Source organism: Aethalodelphis obliquidens, unplaced genomic scaffold, assembly GCF_003676395.1.
Source record: "Aethalodelphis obliquidens isolate GAN/ISIS:26980383/991018 unplaced genomic scaffold, ASM367639v1 scaffold18, whole genome shotgun sequence".
In the NCBI taxonomy this organism is placed as follows: Eukaryota; Metazoa; Chordata; class Mammalia; order Artiodactyla; family Delphinidae; genus Aethalodelphis; species Aethalodelphis obliquidens.
In genome coordinates this window covers 20,378,334-20,399,303 of record NW_020837962.1, presented here as the reverse complement: position 1 = coordinate 20,399,303, position 20,970 = coordinate 20,378,334, and the positions used below count along the sequence as shown (strand labels likewise).

General features: G+C 39.5%; 1 protein-coding gene across 1 annotated transcript in view; it reads left to right on the top strand.

Moving 5' to 3' along the window:
* Positions 1-20,970, top strand: part of MACROD2 (mono-ADP ribosylhydrolase 2) — a 1,989,594-nt gene that overhangs the window by 1,787,721 nt on the left and 180,903 nt on the right. Inside the window, exon 9 of the mRNA XM_027118154.1 lies at positions 7,721-7,802. Within this exon, the coding sequence (XP_026973955.1) occupies positions 7,721-7,802 (82 nt within the window). The remainder of the gene's footprint in view (positions 1-7,720; positions 7,803-20,970) is intronic.

Sequence of the window (20,970 nt, the reverse complement as noted above, 5' to 3'; positions counted from 1 at the left end):
ACACACACACACACACACACACACACACACACACACACACACACACAACGTAAGTGTTTAAAAAAAATCCCAGGAGAGGACCTTCAAGATGGCGGAGGAGTAAAACGTGGAGATCACCTTCTTCCCCACAGATACATCAAAAATACATCTACATGTGGAACAACTCCTACAGAACACCTACTGAACACTGGCAGAAGACCTCAGACTTCCCAAAAGGCAAGAAACTCCCCAAGTACCTGGGTAGGGCAAAGGAAAAAAGAAAAAACAGAGACAAAAGAATAGGGACGGGACCTGCACCTCGGGGAAGGAGCTGTGAAGGAGGAAAAGTTGCCACACACTAGGAAGCCCCTTCACTGGTGGAGATGGAGGGTGGCGGAGGGGGGAAGCTTCGGAGCCACAGAGGAGAGCGCAGTAACAGGGGTGCGGAGGGCAAAGCGGAGAGATTCCTGCACAGAGGATCGGCGCTGACCAGCACTTACCAGCCCGAGAGGCTTGTCTGCTCACCTGCCGGGGCAGGTGGGGGCTGGGAGCTGAGGCTCCGGCTTCAGAGGTCGGATCCCAGGGAGAGGACTGGAGTTGGCGGCATGAGCACAGCCTGAAGGGGGCTAGTGTGCCACAGCTAGCCGGGAGGGAGTCTGGGAAAAAGTCTGGAACTGCCTAAGAGGGAAGAGACCATAGTTTCGGGGTGCATGAGGAGAGGGGATTCGGAGCACCGCCTAAACGAACTCCAAAGAAAAGCGCGAGCCGCGGCTATCAGCGCGGACACCAGAGACAGGCATGAGATGCTAAGGCTGCTGCTGCCGCCACCAAGAAGCCTGTGTGCGAGCACAGGTCACTGTCCACACCTCCCCTCCTGGGAGCCTGTGCAGCCCGCCACTGCCAGGGTCCGTGATCCAGGGACAACTCCCCCGGGAGAACGCACGGCACACCTCAGGCTGGTGCAACGTCACGCTGGCCTCTGCAGCCGCAGGCTCGCTCCGCATCCGTACCCCTTCCCCCCCCCCCCCCCCCCCCCCCCCCCCCCCGCGCCCCGGCCTGAGTGAGCCAGAGCCCCGGAATCAGCTGCTACTTTAACCCTGTCCTGTCTGGGCTAAGAACAGACACCAGAAGGAGACCTAGATGCAGAGGCGGGGCCAAATCCAAAGCTGAACCCCAGGAGCTGTGTGGACAAAGAAGAGAAAGGGAAATCTCTCCCAGCAGCCTCAGGAGCAGCGGATTAAATCTCCACAATCAACTTGATGTACCCTGCATCTGTGGAATACCTGAAAAGCCAATGAATCATTCCAAAATTGAGGCAGCGGACTTTGGGAGCAACTGTAGACTTGGGGTTTGCCATATGTGACAGACTGGTTTCTGATTTTTATGTTTATCTTAGTATAGTTTTTAGCACTTGTTATTGTTGGTGGAATTGTTTATCGGTTTGGTTGCTCTCTTTTTTAAAAAAATTTTTATGTTAATAATATATTTAATTTTTATTTTAATAACTATTTTATTTTATTTATTATTTTATTTTATTTCTTTTTTTAATCCCTTTTCTTCCGAGCCGTGTAGCTGACAGGGTCTTGGTACTCCAGCCAGGTGTCAGGCCTGAGCCTCTGAGGTGGGAGAGCCGAGTCCAGAACATTGGACCACCAGAGACCTCCCGGCCCCACATAATATCAGTCGGTGAGAGCTCTCCCAGAGATCTCCATCTCAATGCTAAGACCCAGCTCCCCTCAACGACCAGCAAGCTCCAGTGCTAGACACACCATGCCAAACAACTAGCAAGACAGGAACACAACCCCATCCATTAGCAGAGAGGCTGCCTAAAATCATAGTAAGTTCACAGACACCCCAAAACACACCATCAGACTCAGTCCTGCCCAGCAGAAACACAAGATCCAGCCTCATCCACCAGAACACAGGTACCGTCCCCTCCACCAGGAAACCTACACAACCTACTGAACCAACCTTACCCACTGGGAGCAGACACCAAAAACAACAGGAACTATGAGCCTTCAGACAGTGAAAAGGAGACCCCAAACACAGTAAGTTAAGCAAAATGAGAAGACAGAGAAATACACAACAGATGAAGGAGCAAGGTAAAAACCCACCAGACCAAACAAATGAAGAGGAAATAGGCAGTCTACCTGAAAATGAATTCAGAGTAATGATAGTAAAGGTGATTCAAAATCTTGCAAATAGAATGGAGAAAATACAAGAAATGTTTAACAAGGACCCAGGAGAACTAAAGAGCAAACAAACAATGATGAACAACACAATAAATGAAATTAAAAATTCTCTAGAAGGAATCAATAGAATAACTGAGGCAGAAGAACGGATTAAGTGACCTGGAAAATAAAATAGTGGAAATAACCACTGCAGACCAAAATAAAGAATGAAAAAAATTGAGGACAGTCTCAGAGACATCTGGGACAACATTAAATGCACCAGCATTCGAATTATAGGGGTTCAGAAGAAAAAGAGAAAAAGAAAGGGACTGAGAAAATATCAGACAAAGATGTCACAAAGAAAGAAAACTACAGGCCAATATCACTGATGAACATAGATGCAAAAATCCTCAACAAAATACTAGCAAACAGAATCCAACAGCACATTAAAAGGATCATACACCAAGATCAAGTGGGGTTTATCCCAGGAATGCAAGGATTCTTCAGTATATGCAAACCAATCAATGTGATACACCATATTAAGAAATTGAAGGATTAAAAACCATATGATCATCTCAATAGATGCGGGGAAAGCTTTTGACAAAATTCAACGCCGATTTATGATAAAAAACTATCCAGAAAGTAGACATGGAGGGAACTTACCTCAATCTAATAAAGGCCATATATGACAAACCCACAGCCAACATCGTTCTCAATGGTGTAAAACTAAAACCATTTCCACTAAGATCAGGAACAAGACATGATTTCCCACTCTCACCACTATTATTCAACATAGTTTTGGAAGTTTTAGCCTCAGCAATCAGAGAAGAAAAAGAAGTGAAAGGAATCCAAATCAGAAGAGAAGTAAAACTGTCACTGCTTGCAGATGACATGATACTATATATAGAGAATCCTAAAGATGCTACCATAAAACTACTAGAGCTAATCATTGAATTTGGTAGAGTAGGAGGTTACAAAATTAATGCACAGAAATCTCTTGCATTCCTATACACGAATGATGAAAAATCTGAATGAGAAATTAATGAAACACTCCCATTTACCATTGCAACAAAAAGAGTAAAATACCTAGGAATAAACCTACCTAAGGAAACAAAAGACCTGTATGCAGTAAACTATGACACTGATGAAAGTAATTAAAGATGATACTAACAGATGGAGAGATATACTATGTTCTTGGATTGGAAGAATCAACATTGTGCAAATGACTCTACTACCCTAAGCAATCTACACATTCAATGCAGTCCCTATCAAGCTACCACTGGCATTTTTCACAGAACTAGAACAAAAAATTTCACAATTGTATAGAAACACAAAAGACCCCAAATAGCCAACGCAATCTTGAGAAAGCAAAACAGAGCTGGAGGAATCAGGCTCCCTGACTTCAGACTATACTACAAAGCTACAGTAATCAAGACAGTATGATACTGGCACAAAAACAGAAATATAGATCAATGCAACAGGATAGAAAGCCCAGAGATAAACCCATGCACATACAGTCACCTTATCTTTGATAAAGGAGGCAAGAATACACAATGGAGAAAAGACAGCCTCTTCAATAAGTGGTGCTGGGAAACATGGACAGCTACATATAGAAGAATGAAATTAGAACACTCCCTAACACCATACACAAAAATAAGCTCAAAATGGATTAAAGACCTAAATGTAAAGCTGGACACTATAAAACTCTGAGAGGAAAACGTAGGCAGAACACTTTATGACATAAATCACAGCAAGATCCTTTTTGACCCACCTCCTAGAGAAATGGAAATAAAAACAAAAATAAACAAATGGGACCTAATGAAACTTCAAAGCTGTTGCACAGCAAAGGAAACCATAAACAAGATGAAAAGACAGCCCTCAGAATGGAAGAAAATATTTGCAAACGAAGCAATGGACAAAGGATTAATCTCCAAAATTTACAAGCAGCTCATGCAGCTCAGTATCAAAAAGACAAACAACCCAATCCAAAAATGGGCAGAAGACCTAAATAGACATTTCTCCAAAGAAGATATACAGACTGCCAACAAACACATGAAAGGATGCTCAACATCACTACTCATTAGAGAAATGCAAATCAAAACTACAATGAAGTATCACCTCACACCAGTCAGAATGGCCATCATCAAAAAATCTAGAAACAATAAATGCTGGAAAGGGTGTGGAGAAAAGGGAACCCTCTTGCACAGTTGGGGGGAATGTAAATTGATACAGCCACTATGGAGAACAGTATGAAGGTTCCTTAAAAACTAAAAATAGAACTCCCATATGACCCAGCACTCCCACTACTGGGCATATACCCTGAGAAAACCATAATTCTGAAAGAGTCATGTACCACAATGTTCATTGAAGCACTATTTACAATAGCCAGGACATGGAAGCAAACTAAGTGTCCGTTGACAGGTGAATATATAAAGAAGATGTGGTACATATATACAATGGAATATTACTCCGCCATAAAAAGAAACAAAACTGAGTTATTTGTAGTGAGGTGGATGGACCTAGAGTCTGTCATACAGAGTGAAGTAAGTTAGAAAGAGAAAAACAAATACTGTATGCTAACACATACATATGAAATCTTAAAAAAAAAAAAAAAAAGGTTTTGAAGAACCTAGGGGCAGGACAGGAATAAAGACACAGATGTAGAGAATTGACTTGAGGACACGGGGAGCTGGAATGAAGTGAGAGAGTGGCATTGACATATATACACTATCAAATGTAAACTAGATAGCTAGTGGGAAGCAGCTGCATAGCACAGGGAGATCAGCTCAATGCTTTGTGACCATCTAGAGAGTGAGATAGGGAGGGTGGGAGGGAGACACAAGAGGGAGGGGAAATGGGGATATGTATGTACATATAGCTGATTCACTTTGTTATACAGCAGAAACTAACACAACATTATAAAGCAATTATACTTCAATGAAGATGTTAAAAAATAAATCTCATAGTTTATATTAAGTGACCGTAAAAGTAGGGAGAAATGAGTACAAATGAGACTGTTCAGCTTGTTCTTCTTAGATCTGGTTTGAACCAAATTTTCTTGTTTTGATTTTGATCTTAATTAGGGACTTTATAAATAATATGATCATTTGAAGCCTGGAGAAAAAGTCAACCATCACAGGCACAGAAGTGAGAATAATTATAGTGTTTGGAAATTATCAGTAGTTCAATGCAGCTGGAGAGTAGAGTATGTCTAACACAGAATCTTATTATTTTTTTAACTTATTTTATTGAAGTGTAGTTGATTTACAATGTCTTAATTTCTGCTGTACAGCAAAGCGATTCAGTTTTACATATATATACATTCTTTATCATAGTCTTTTCCATTAGGATTTATCACAGGATATTGAATATAGTTCCCTGTGCTATACAGTAGGACCTTGTTGTTTATCCATTCTTTATAAACTAGTTTGCATTTGCTAATCCCAAACTCCCAATCCATCCCTCCCCCACCCACCTCCCCCTTGGCAACCACAAGTCTCTTCTCTATGTCTGTGAATCAGTTTCTGTTTCGTAGGTAAGTTCATCTGTGTCATATTTTAGATCCCACATAATAGTGATGTCATATGCTATTCTTCCCTTTCTGACTTACTTCACTTAGTATGATAATTCTGTGTCCATCCATGTTGCTGCAAGTTGCGTTATTTCATTCTTTTTTTATGGCTGAGTAGTAACAGAGTCTTATTTTTAATGTTAGGACTTTTAATTATGATGTATTTCATATATACAGAAAGTGTAGAACATAATATGATATCCATGTACCTACCCCCATAGTTGATAGTTGTTACCCATTTGCCATATTTTTTCTAAATTTTTTTTCTTTCTAAATAAATAAAATATTAACTATTCATTTAAAGTCTTACCTGTCCATCATTTAACCTTCCCTCCCTTATCAGAAATCATCATCATCTTGAAGTTCATGTGTCACATTCCTATGTATGTTTATGGTCATTAGTGCTTATGAACGAATCCCTACACTCTTGTATCTTTGTGCTTCAAAATTCATATAATGGTATCAAAGCAAGTATGTCCTTTTGTAACTTGATTCTATTGCTTGACATTATGATTCTTATCTTTAGCCACAGGGCATAAATACACCGTAAGGATAGTGGAGACGAGCGTTCAGCATTGCACAGATAATCATTTATTCCACTAAATGTATAGATCACCTGAGAGTAAGTTGATGGTGACAGTTTTTACCTTTGTAGCAAACGTTACTGCCATGCAGACAAGGCTGGACACCAGAAATTCAAATGAATACAGGGAAAGGAAAATAGGGTTCTTTGCACCCCAGTCCTTCTATTTCTGAAGGTCAGGTGCTCTCTCCACCCTATGGGACAGAGACTGGGGTAGCGCTACATGGTTTTTGGTGAAGTCCAGTGACTGCCCAGGAGGTGGTCTACCGGCTGGGGGTCTAGACTTGTGCAGGAATCAGGAAGCCGCATCTCCGAGCTTCCATCAGGGAAGCTGGGATTCCTGTGTCCTAATCCTCTCCCATCCCACTCCTGCAGATCTTCTCTCCTACTGGGAACTTTGGGACTTGGCTCACATGACTCTGTCCCCTACAGGCTGGGAGAGCTGAGGGGTTGGGTGGATGACATCCATTTGGGTTTTTTCCTGTCCTGCCACCAGCATACCCCACTTCCGTTTCCTACTGATGTTCTAGTCAATGGCCAGTTGCAGTTTGATGGATGGGGTAACTTTTAACTTTTTGTACATTGTTAAAATAAAGGAACTAAAGGGGTGTTTGTTTTCAAGACACAAAATTGAGTCACCGATTTAATATCAGATATCCGTGAGCTATTATGTGTATCCCATCTCTCTTCTCTGTTTACCGTATTACTCTCGGAATGTCTCAGAGAAACTCATTACATGCAGAAGCTCTCGAAACAGAGAAAAGGGACTGTGTACACATTTTACTTTTGAAGTGACACTTCCTTACTCAGTAATAACCTACCAGATTAAAGTTACATTGACCTCATGTACTGTCAACTAATTACATTTTATTTCTGTTGCATTTCCAAGTATGTAAAGCTAAAAGCAAGTGATTGCATGCAAATTACACTGCATGAAGCTTTTTAGGCCATGTTCAAATACTAACAGGTTTGATAAATATATTTGTCTAACAAGGGTAGGACAAAGAGCTCTCCGTTTACTGACATGCTTTATTGTCATTCTGCTGTACACCTCTCGTGTGGCTGTTTAATAGAACATAAAGTCTAGGTATCCTGGTGGAATCTCAGATCTTTTTTATAGCTTGCTGCAAAGTAGCTTATTGTCATTTATTATTTCTTATTTGATTTGTATAACGTCTTTCCACCAAATTGCCCATGGGTTTATTTACATAAAGAGTGCATTCACAAACACACTCACTCTCTCTCTCTCTCACACACACACACACGAACTCCACTCAGTGCTGTCATGTAGTTAGCAGTGTAGCACCGAAAATCTTTGGGAAGTTTTCTGTTTGTTTTTTGTTCCAAGACCACCATGTTCTGGGAAGGCATTTGCTGTATTTCCTTTCACTTTAAGTGTCTATTGTTTGCCTCTAGGTGGATCGGATCATCTTCTGTGTCTTCCTAGAAGTCGACTTCAAAATCTACAAAAAGAAAATGAGCGAGTTTTTCCCTGCAGGTGAGTAAAGCCATTTGTTTCCTTTGAAATTGGACGTTGAAAAAGTCAGGGCATCACTTAATAATTCTACTGCTTTATTTTGCCTTTTAAAGGTTGTTACAAGTATGATTTCCATCCACCAGTCACACCTGGCAACTTGTATCTTAGATTTTAAGATCTAAAGGAGGTGACGGGAAATCTAGGCTCTGGACTTCTTCCTCTTACCAGGTCATTGTGTTGTCTTGGGGAAGTCAGTTTATCTCTTAAGTGAGGGGCTAGACCAAACGGCATTTCCTAAATTACATGACCTGTGATTTCTTCCCCACACTTGTAAGTTGTCCAGGCCTGTGCCTGTACCCACCGTGTTAAACGTGTCGGAAATTGTAAGGAGTCCATTTATATTTGTAGTCACAATTCAAGCTGTTCTTGCGTTCCATCCCTCTTCTCCCCAGTTTTCTCCACCCAAATTGCAATGAAGAGAAAGTCCTTTCTAGGGCAATCTGAAAACCTTTTTTCATCTTATAAGTCTTTCATCTTATTTCACACTTCTTTTTAGAAAGTAGGAGAAACCTCCAGGTTTTTAAAGAACCTTGAGTGAATTGATTTACCGCAACTGAACGTGCGATCAGCTGAACCTGGTTTGTTTGAATATTGCTCCCCACTGTTCCTCTTCCAGCCTGTGAAGGCTGAAGCTTATTTAATACCTTGTTATTTTTATGGTGCTGTTTAAGTCCCGGTGTCCTAAGCACTTTCCTCAGCCGTGATGAAGAATGGCTTCCAGGGAATTTCAAGCTACCATTGGCATGGTTGGTGCCTGCCTTTCAGAGAGATTTTTTTTTTTTTTTTTTGAGGATTTCATGTCCATCTGAAGTGGTCTTTCATGTAACCAGTGACTCTGGCAGGTAGAAAGGAGTGGATGATGGGTGCTGGTGCCCAGTCACCTTCTTCAGCAGCCTATCGGAGCCCCCCACCCCATAGAGAGGATGCCCCACCCACCTGCAGATCAGGGTAGGACATAGAGCTACGGGACAGCTACAGAAAACTGCTGGAGATGTTCAACGCTGTGCAAATGATCAAAATGGGCTAAGTTCTCCTGGGTGATCTGAAGTCCTCCCTGATTTTATCATTGAAAGGTGAATCTGCTAAGTGTATTCCATTTGGGATGTTACAGTCTCCCCCAAATGGAACGTAACATAAATCCAGAAGACTCCCATATGATGAAGAAGACCAGGGTTGTAGTCTTTTTTCTCTTTTTCCTCCTTCTCCTCCTTGTTTCACTTTTATTCATTTTTTAAGCAACTCGGTGTTTTACAGGGTGTAAAGCACATAATAGCTGGTTAATAAGTAATTGTTGACCTGACTTGAATTTAATAAATTCTTCTCCCCATAATCTCATGGCTTCTTTCTCTTTCAGTCTCCTTCTTCCATCGTCTTTCTTTATTTCCTACATAATCACAGTGAGCAGATTGTGCCTACATTTCTGCATTTTTAAGTATTCTTAAAAGAAAGTGTCCATTCATGTAAAAAATGCAACTTGCTATGGTGTGCAGTTGCAAATGTCTTGTCAGCATCACAGCATGATTTATAAGACTTTATAAATTTTGGATTCCCTGATATGTTTGGAAATAATGACATCATATTCATTTTTATGCCTCCTAAAATGAAAACTTGTTTTCACTCTAACATATGATAAAAATAATTGTATAAGTATGATCCATTGCTATTAAAACAAATCCATCCATCAGCAGGTGTTTCCAGTGATGCATGAAGATCATATTACAAGTTTTTAAAAACTGGACAGTTTTAGTGGTCTAGAATGTATTAATAACTATGCAAATAAATTATTGTTTGAGAATTGCTACTTTAAATAAATCTGAAATGCATCTTAGCACTCAAGCGAGTGAAATAATAATAAAATCATCCCCAGTGTCACGTCAGTGCTTTGAATCATGCCATGCTCATGAAATTATTTCCATTGCATATTTATAATAGTAGGTACATTTTTAAACTAAGTGTCAAAATCCTCCAGTATTGTTGAGTATTTCTGCAATGCTGAGGCATCAGCCATTTGTAAATTCTAAATATGCACTATGAAGTAAAAGTGACTTCTAATGGAATATGTGACTGCTAATATAGATGATATACATTATCTGTTCATAATTTGAATTTATGGTTAATTCATAACCATACCATCTTTGATTAGAATATAATTTTTCTGACTTGCCATATATTCCCCCTGGAGTGACTTCAGAGTTTCTCTAACTAGTCTTCTTAACCATTCCGAATGCAATAATGATCATAGTTTAGGAAAAAACGTCATTTTTATATTAAACCAGATCTCTGTGTTTGGGGGTACTTTAATCCCATGTCTTTAAATTTCATAATTGAGACTCTAAGACAAAATGAATGAGAAACAATAAAAGTTAGTCTAGAAATGATCATAATAAAGATGTAACACATGCATGGCTACTACCTAATATTAATGTTAGGAATAATAGCTAACACTTATGGATTGCTTTCTGTCAGCCATCAGATATATGGGCTAAATCAGTTAATCTTCATGATAACTCTAAGAAAGTGGCACCATATCAACCCTCCTTTTTAGATATGGAAAATGATGCACACTTCAGAAAAGTGAGACATACAGCTAGGAAATAACAGCTGTATTTTAAACTTGAGGATGGTATCTGTCATTGCACAAGTGATAAGAGCATCTTCAGAGAAGGCTGGGATGCATTTGGAGCGTTGAGAAAGTCTCCCTAATTTCATCTGATGCCTATCACTTTTCTAATCTGCCATGCTTCTCTTTCCTCTAATATCTGAATATTTCCTCATGAAACATTTTCTAATATGAGTCAAATTGGTACTTTATCATAGATTTCAAAATCAGATTCCATCCAAATCATCCAGGTAGTGCAGTGCTATTATCTGTAGACAAGTGGCACCAGGAAGCAAAAAGGACCATGGGAGAAGATGGAAAATGTGGAAAATGCCTGTATTAGTTTACCAGGGCTGCCAGAACAAAGTACCACAGATTGGATGAAATTTATTTTCTCACAATTCTGGAGACCAGAAGTTCAGAATCAAGGTGTCAGCTGGGTTGGTTTCTTCTGAGGCCTTTCTCCTTGGCTTCTAGATGGTCATCTTTGCCCTGTGTCTTCATGTGGTCTTCCCTCTGTGTGTCTCTTTGTCTTAATCTCCTCTTCTTCCAAGGACACCAGTCATACTGAATCAGGGTTCACCCCAGTGAACTCATTTTAACTTCATTACCTCTTTAAAACCCTATCTCCAAATAGACACATTCTGACGGAGAGAGGGTTAGGACTTCAACATATGGATTTTGGGGGACACACTTAGCCTGCAATAGGGCCCATGATGGAAAGGCAATAGGAACCTCAGAAGAAAGAAACCAGCAATGCTTTATTTTTCAGCTGTTTTCTATCTTTCTGTGGGTGGAACACATAGGACTTTTTACTTCCGGGGGTATTATTTGGAAGTCTGGTGTGGCAGCTTTATGAAATTACCATACACTTTGGTTGCAAATCATTTATATTTACAGTGTGTCATTTCATAGAGTACAGCAAACAATGTTTATATGATTCTAGTCAGAAATCTTTTTGTTCTTTACATAAAAGGTTTGGATTTTTCAGTGTGTAGGATTTATCATGTGTAGTTTTCACTGAATGTAGAAAACAAAACATAAAAACACAATTTCTGATCTTGAATATGGAAGTCTTTTTTTTCATTGGAGTCTTAAGTCCTAACAGAATTTAGAAATGTTAATTTTCCTCGTAATAACAATGTCAGATTCACAGCTTTGAGATTATATCAAAGGATCCTGGTGCTGGAAACTTGAAGGATGTCATGGTCAAACCCACATCCTCCCCAACTTGAGGGAAAGTCACATTTGTTTACTGTAGGGCTTCCCAACTAGAGGTGATTTTGCTCTTCAGAGAACATTTTCAGACATTTTTTGTTTCTCACAACTGGAGGAAGGGAGGAGCTACTGGCGACTAGTGGGTAGATGCCAGGGATGGGGCTAAACATCCTATGATGCACAAGACAGCCTCACCCAGCAAAGAATTCTCCAACCACAGATGTTAATAGTGCAGAAGTGGAGAAACTGTGCTACTGTAACCGTCTGTCTCTTACCATTCAGGCCACCAAGGCAGACTTTGCCTTTGGATTGGGTTTATTTCTGCCTGCTAATGTCTTACCCAAACTTATCTGTCTAGCTGGATGTGGAACCTGTGCACTCAGCCCAAGCTCTGACTTCCTAGATTCATGACCCTCTCTTAGTCTAGACTTCCCTCTCCCCATTTACTCTGGATCACAGATTTCTATGTTACCCCCACACCACTGCCTGGTTCTCCCAGCCCCAGCTCACTCCTGGTATCAGTCATCTACACCAGGAAATCCAATGTAATAGTCTCAGAAACTGTGATTAAGTGTTATGTAGGTTTTATACACCTAATGAATAAGTGTGGAGGTGAAGGCTAATATACAGAACAAGGAAGAACAAATTCACCAATTTTTCTCTCTACATACCTCAAGCAAGGCTTATTACGTCTCTGGATAAAAGTTTTCACCTTTATCACTGACCGTTGAGTTAGTGACCATTTGTTGATGAAATTACCTTGTGAACTGACAAATATATTTGATATTAGAAATCTTCCATTCTGTACCAGTATCCAAGCTCAACTGATTCATTCACAATGAAAACAGCTATGACTTAAAAATTTACCCATATTCTGTTTATTTTTGACCCTGAAAGCAATTAGATTTGCCCAGTTTTTTTTCCAGTTAGGAAATTTATATAGTTTATGCACAATACTCATTTTGACTTATGACATTTTGACTCATGCAGAGTTAGATATAATTAAAATATATCTTTCAAATAGTAGCTAGCTGAGAAAACTGATAAAATAGGAAAATGCTTCCAGGGTAGGGATGTGTTCCTCCTAAACCTACCACTTGTCTCTAAGAGGAAGATTTGCTTTAGACAGATAATTTCATTTGTTTTTATGACCGTGACTCAAAAACTATTTGAGAAAATCTAATAGAAAAGAGGCTGAATTTTCCCCTGTTTTCTTGATAGACAGCAAAATAGTGAGCCATTTGACCCACTAATATTTGGGGGGCATTTCTCAAGTACAGTATAAAATGATAAACTTTATAAAGTTGCAAAAATATCCAATGCCTTAAAAATGAGCTTGAGAAATGGTACATACATATAGAAACACGTGTATGATAAGTGTTAAATTAGTAGTAGATAAAATTAATATATATAGGAATAATAAATAAGTTTATAAATTATAAACTTTATTGGAGACGATTTTTGGCCTTAAATATGGATATTCTTTGTTGGACATAACACAAAATCATTTGAATGAAAAAGTCAAAGCATAAGTCAAGTTTGAGAGCTCCGCCTTGGCAACCTCTTAAATATTTAAACAGATCACAATGGCTGGCTAAACTGCATAGGCTTTATTCAAATATTGACGGCTATGTTATTAGTTTATTTTGAGTATGCAGACATATTTTGTTTCATGCTTTTTTCCTACTTAGACATAAAATACCATAAAGAAAACCCCAAATATAGACTTCGATGAGAATTGTCATATCCTTTGAGGAGAATTGTCATATCTTTTAACACATGCCTATCATTTTCTAAACAAAACAAATCAAGAATCTTCTCAATCAGATTCCAGTTATTTTGGCCTCCTTAAAGTCTTCCAAATATGAATTAACTTGTATTGACACAAATACATCTTTCATTAATTTTCCTGGCCATGTGTTTCTATCATTTATTTCTGTCTAAATTGTATACACTCTTGCAAGGTAACTCCACTGGATTTTTATGTTACGATTTCTTTTTTAACTTCTGTCTTGTCTCACCAATGAAAAGGTAAATTTGGAGAGAACACATACCATTTCTGATATTCTATTGTACTTCCATAATCTGAAAAATTTCAAAATATGTGCTGGATGTTTATTAAAGTAAGTAAAAAGCTACCATGACCTTAAGCTGAAATGCTATGTAACCGAAGCCTCAAGTAAAAAGTCTTTTTTTTTCCCCAGATATCATAAGTATTGTTACCAGATCTAGATGAGGGGACAGCACTTCTTTTCATATATTTATCACCTTTAATCATAAGGAAAGACTATTTCTCCAAGAATATTTTTCTAAAATTATATCCTCTGACAAACGGACACAACTTTTTAAAATTTTTACCTGAATCTGTTCTTCCAAAGCTAAAAAGAGAAAGGTACAGTCAGCCTTTCATAGTCACAGGTTCCATATATGTAGAGTCAACCAACCATGGATTGAAAATATTTTTAAAAAAACTTTTTTTAGAAAGTCCCTAAAAGCAAAGCTTGAATTCACTGAGTACTAAGCATTTACATAGCATTTACATTGTATTAGGTATTATCAGTAATCTAGGAATGATTTAAAGTATATGGGAGGACAAGCATAGGTTATATGCAAATAATACACCATTTTGTACAAAGGACTTGAGCATCCCTGGGTTTTGGTATCTGCATAAGATACCTGGAACCAATCTCCTTCAGATACTGAGGGATGACTCTATTCACTCTACCCCTTCTTCATCCCCCTTCTCACTCATTTTATAAGTTCTTCTCATCCACCATCAGTATTACATGCTTCCTGTGTGCCCAAGGCTTTGATCATGGCTGCATTTAAAATACAGTTCTTATAAGATGCCCGAAGTGGCAAGTATTGTACAGAACAGCTGGAAGACAACATCAGCAAATAATCAAGTACAGCACTGAAATAGTCATAATACCAGGATTTCTGAGGCAAATACACATGAGGACCAGGGTGGTTAAGCTAAGTTTCATGATGAATGTGGCACTGCATTGGGCTTTAAAGGATGAGCAGGAGCAGGGAAGTGATGCCAAATGTTGTGTAAGTGACACAGAGGAAGAAGGGCAGTTCAGATGGGAGAATCTGGGAAATAAGTAAGATGGTTATTTTCGATGTGTGAATCCTTGACTCAGAAATGTTGACACTCATCACCATGTAATAAGCAGTTGGGCATAAGAGTAAGCCTTTTAATGGGAGAGTAACATGATAGATCCTGTATTTAAGAAGGATTAATTCATTCCTCACCAAGAGACTGGCCTTCCAATAATAACCGAATGGCATAGGTTCATCACCTGCTTTTCTTGGGATGGTAGTGAACAGAGGCTGAAGAAAGCTCAGTCAGTTGCCCAAAGTCACATAACTGGGTATTTCTGACCTCAAATCCTTTCTACTATGCAACGTTTCTTCCCATAGCAATCCCAAAAATGTGGACAATTGTTTGAAGCTCGACTTTCTGCTAAAAAAAGTCATACATTATCAATTTGTTGTAATAGTGCTGGAGTTTCTGACAAGCGACTGTGCCTCCAGCCACAGGGAATATCCACATTTCTTTCCTCTTCTTACCTGCTCCCCAGTCATCAGTTTTCCAAGAGCATTAATGAAGCGCAGGATGCCATGATCTGCTAAGGTTTTCTTCACTCTGGCTGTTTCAGCACAATGGTCAGAAGGCCAAAATTGAAGGCACTGGTGACAGGGGTGGTGAAGATCTGAAAAACCTAACTAATGACTAGTGAAGAGCTTGGTACATAGTCAAAACCATCTGTTTATCGGGGAAAAACCACTGGGTTTGTTATCACAGGAAACAGTTTCTCTTCCTGTGACAACCACCTTAGAACCGTGTGACTTTGTGCCTGTTGTTTAATTTGTCCATGCTTCAGTTTTGTCCTATGCACACACAATAATAGGATATTTCCAAATAGAATGAATAACAATATAAATGAATATTCAGAGAGGTGTCTAGACCAAGGATCATACATTTTAAAATATGTGTGTTTATTTCTTATTATAATTTTAAAAGGAGGTATTTCAATGATTGTGACCATCTTTTAAAAATATATATATATATAACTTCTTAAAATATATATATATAACTTTTTATTACAATAGTAGTACAGATTTGTAGTAAAAAATAGAGAATCCAAAAGAAAAAATTACAAACCACCTTTTATCCCACAGTTCAGAGATGAATCAGATTTTGTTGTTTATCCTTCAGATCTTTTAAAATGAAAAAGGAAAACAACCAGAAATGCAGTCTTATAACTTGCAGTGTGTCACATACCACAAATCGTGAACGTTTTTTCATGTCATTATATATTCTTCCATAACATAATCTTAAGGGACCCAATGTTTACCCCAAATCATACTGTTGAACTGTGAAATTATCAATGCAAATTATTCTCTACCTGTTGATGAATAACACTTATAGAAAAACATCTTTATAGGTAAACATTGGCACACATCAACAATTTTTTTAGAATACTTTTCTAGAAGGGGCATTACTTTTTCAAAATGCATACAAAATCAAGATGCTTCTGTCAAATCAGCCATTGTGTTGCGGCCCTATGGGTGAGTGTCATGTACTCAGGGGACATCATTCCCAGGGTCAAAAATATGAACAGTGACACCTCATGTTGAACAACCTGGGTATCTTAGTCCTTTCGGGCTAATATAACAGAAAACCATAAGCAGGAGGCTCATAAACAACAGAAGTTTATCTCTCACAGTTCTGGAGTCTGGAATTGTGAGATCATGGTGCAAGCATGGTCGGGTTCTGGTGAGGATCCACCTCTGAGTTGCAGGTGGCCGTTTTCTCATTGTATCCTCACATGGTGGAAAGACAGCTCTTTGAGGTCCCTGTTATAAGGGCACTAATCCCATTCATGAGAGCTCCACCCTCATGAATGGGATTATCTCCCTAATTACCTCCCAAAGTCTTATCTCCTAATGCCATCTCACAGGGGGTTGGGATTTCAACATATGAATTTGGGGAGAACACAAACAGTCCATTGTACTGAGTTTACATTCTCATGAACAGTGTGTAAGAGTTTACTTTTCCGCCAGTCTTCCCAATGGTGTATATTCTCATGTTATCGCTTTTATACATGAAATAAGCTAATTAGTGGGTAACAAAGTGCATTTCTTTTATTACTAGTATAGCTAATCCCCTTTATTCAGTTGTTTGTTATATCTCTAAATGTCTTACGTGAAATTGCTAATCATATCTTTTGCACATTTATATTGACTATTTCATATTTATCTTATTGATTTGTAAGAACTATTTGTATATCAAAACTATTAATCTTTTCAAATGTATGTTGCAAATAGTTCCCCAGATTGTCATTTGTCTTCGTGATGTTAGATATTATTCTTTTATAACCAAAACCATGAGGAAAGGTAGAAGTAAAGACCAAAGAAAGATGAAAGAAAATGTAAAATAAAAGGGGGGTGAATAGAAAGAAGGGAAGAGGGGGAGATGAAAGGAAGAAAGAATGAAGGTTGAAAAAAAAAAGAAAGCAGAGAAGAAACCTTTTTATACAAGGGAATGAAGTTGAAAACTAAAAACTCACAAAAGACCTTGATTTTAATCCTATGTACTTGATCCCATAGGACATTATTATTTCTAAATGGAAATGTTCTTAGTTCTACTCCTCAGATATTTTTTTTTGCAAAGCAATCTGCTTCCTGATTTACTGGATGTGGTAGGAGGAAAGATGCCTTAACCACGCCCCACCCCACAAAGATGCCTTCATCCCCAGAATTTGTGAATATGTTAGGTTACATTGCAAAGGGGGAAATAAGATTGCAGATGGAATTAAAGCACTGATTAGCTGATATTAAAATAGGGATGTTATCCTGGATTATCTGAGTGAGCCAATATAATCACAAGCTTCCATAAAAACTGGGAGAGGGAAGCAGAAAGCAGAGAGCCAGAGGGAGACATGACTGGAAGGATGTTCAGAGAGAGGCAGCGTTGCTGGCTTTGACTGTGGAAAAGGGGGCCACAGCTAAAAGGAATGTGGGTGGCCTCTAGCAGCTAGAAAGCTGAAGAAACAGATTCTCCCCCAGAGCCTCCAGAAAGGAATGCAGCCCTGCTGATGTCTCAATTCAGCCCAGTTAGATCCACGTCAGACTTCTGACCCACAGAACTGTAACATAAGAAATTTGTGTTGTTTTAAGGCACTAAGTGTTGTAGAAATTTTTTATAGCAGCACCAGTAAACTAATCTATCAGTTGTCTTTGAATAAAGGAAAAAAACATAAGCAAAGCTGTTGACCCAGTCTGAATTTTACATTTTTTTAAAAATGGCATACTCAGTGTATAGAAAAATCTACAGAATGAAAGAATTCAAAATTTTCTTTAATTATGAATATTTACGGGGACTTGGCACTTTTGTGCTCATTTGTACACTTTTAATGTCTGGATTGCATCGATGGTTAGAATTATACAAGACATGCTTCCTGTAATGTGACATAAATGAGTTGATTGCCTTCTTAGGAAATGGGTGCTAACTATTTCCACTTGATGGGCCTCAAAAGCTACAAACACATTTTGCCTTCAATGAAAATCCAGTGAAGTGTTGCTGTAACCAAGCAGCCTGAATGCAGGAACAAGCAGCAGGCATAGACAGAAAGCAATCTGTCTCTTCAAACCGGGGGAATGTGCAGTGTGTGTAGCAAACGCTGATAAACAGCAGAACAAATAAAGACCTGGGAACACAAGCCTTGACTAAGCGGAGTTTGATCTCATTAGGGAGTTCTGATAAAAGATAAGATAAGGAACTTCCCTGGTGGCTCCAGTGATTAAGAATCTACCTGCCAATGCAGGGGACATGGGTTCGATCCCTGGTCCGGGAGGATCCCACATGCCGCAGAGCAACTAAGTTTGTGCACCACAACTACTGAGCCTGCACTCTAGAGCCTGAGAGCCACAACTACGGAAGCCCATGTGCCCAGAGCCCATGCTCTGCAACAAGAGAAGCCACCACAATGAGAAGACCGTGCACCACCACAAAGAGGAGCCCCTGCTCGCCACAACTAGAGAAAGCCCGCACGCAATGACAAAGACCCAATGCAGCCAAAAATAAATAACTAACTAAATAAATAAATTTTTAAAAAGATAAGACAAAATGCTGCTGGGAGAAGGGAGGATGCTATAGGCATCTTTACAAAACCCCCTACAAGGTGCTTTTGAAAGACCCTTGGAACATCCTGGGTAGACTGGTTTCTGTTCTGTAGTTGAAAACATTGAGGCAAGTGCAGGAAAAAGTAATAACTTTCAAGGAATAGTGTATGATTGAAATAATTCCTGATAAGTCACAGAAATAAGAATAAAGATAAACAATAGAGGGTTTTTTTTTTAAATGTTGAGCCTTCTTTTATTTAATTAATTTTTATTTTTGCTGTGTTGGGTCTTTGTTTCTGTGCAAGGGCTTTCTCTAGTTGTGGCAAGCAGGGGCCACTCTTCATCGCGGTGCGCGGGCCTCTCACTGTCGTGGCCTCTCTTGTTGCAGAGCACAGGCTCCAGACACGCAGGCTCAGTGGCTGTGGCTCACAGGCCTAGTTGCTCCGCAGCATGTGGGATCTTCCCAGACCAGGGCTTGAACCCACGTCCCCTGCATTAGCAGGCAGATTCTCAACCACTGCGCCACCAGGGAAGCCCTAGCGTTTTTCTAAATTTATTTTATTGAAGTGCAGTTGATTTACAATGTTGTGTTAATTTCTGCTGTACAGCAAAGTGATTCAGTTATACATACATATATTCCTTTTCATATTCTTTTCCATTATAGTTTATTATAGGATGTTGAATATAGTTCCCTGTGCTATACAGTAGGACCTTGTTGTTTATCCATCCTATATATACTAGTTTGCATCTGCTAATCCCAAATTCCCAATCCATCCCTCCCCGACAGCCCTCCCTTTTGGCAACCACAAGTCTGTTCTCTATGCCTGTGAGTCTGTTTCTGTTTCATAGATAAGTTCATTTGTGTCATATGTCAGAATCCACATATAACTGATATCATATGGTAATTGTCTTTCTCTGTCTGGCTTACTTCACTTAGTATGATAATCTCTAAAACCATCCATGTTGCTACAAATGGTATTATTTTCATTCTGTTTTATGGCTGAGTAGTATTCCATTGTCTATATGTACCACATCTTTATCCATTCATCTGCTGATGGACATTCAGGTTGTTTCCATGTCTTGGCTATTGTAAATAGTGCTGCTGTGATCATTGAGATGCATGTATCTTTTCAAATTATAATTTTGTCCAGATATATGCCCAGGAGTGGGATCTCAGCATGGGTCTTTTTTTTTTTTTTTAATAATTTATTTATTTATTTTTTGGCTGTGCTGGGTCTTCGTTTCTGTGTGAGGGCTTTCTCTAGTTGCAGCAAGTGGGGGCCACTCTTCATCACAGTGCACGGACCTCTCACTATCGCAGTCTCTCTTGTTGCGGAGCACAGGCTCCAGACGCGCAGGTTCAGCAGTTGTGGCTCACGGGCCTAGTCGCTCTGCGGCACGTGGGATCTTCCCAGACCAGGGCTCGAACCCGTGTCCCCTGCATTGGCAGGCAGACTCAACCACTGCGCCACCATGGAAGCCCTCGGCATGGGTCTTTGAAAAGTTGTCAGTCTCCTTCACTTGCTATTCACTCTGTAGTCCACAGCAATCATGCAATTCTCTCTACCCTGCTACCGCCACTGTCCTTGTGGAGGTTATCAGAACCTCTTCAATGGGTGAAGTGTGGTTATTGAAACCAGTGCATATTCGATCACATGACTCCACATGACCTTTTGCAACCTTTATCTTACTTGCCTGGGCAGCCTTTATCCTGTTGACCATTCTGTCCTCCAGTTCTCTTCCTGCCAGCCCTCTCTGGTATCCTCACTGCACAGGGCCATCTCCAGCCAGGAGTCCCTCAGCATCTCCCCCTCAACACATCTAAAACTAAATCCAAAGTCTCTCCCCCAACCCCATCTTCCCTCTCCTGAACCCCATATCTCAGTAATTGGTACCATCAGGTACCTAGTTGGCCAAGCCAGGAACAGCAGAACCATGCAGTTTTCTAAGCAATGCCTTTTATTTATTCATTTATTTATAAAGTAATGAAATTTGGGTGTTCCTCTAGACAAAGGACGAGCTTGGGGTGGGGCGGGGGTGGGAGAAACAATTTTGGCTTTTTAAAAAACTTTCTCCTGACCCTCTCAATGACATTGCATAACATGGAGTTAGCAATTTGTTAGGTCCAGAGGGTCCTAGTTTTCAACGTAATGGCAAGATGCTCACTCTGAAGAATTC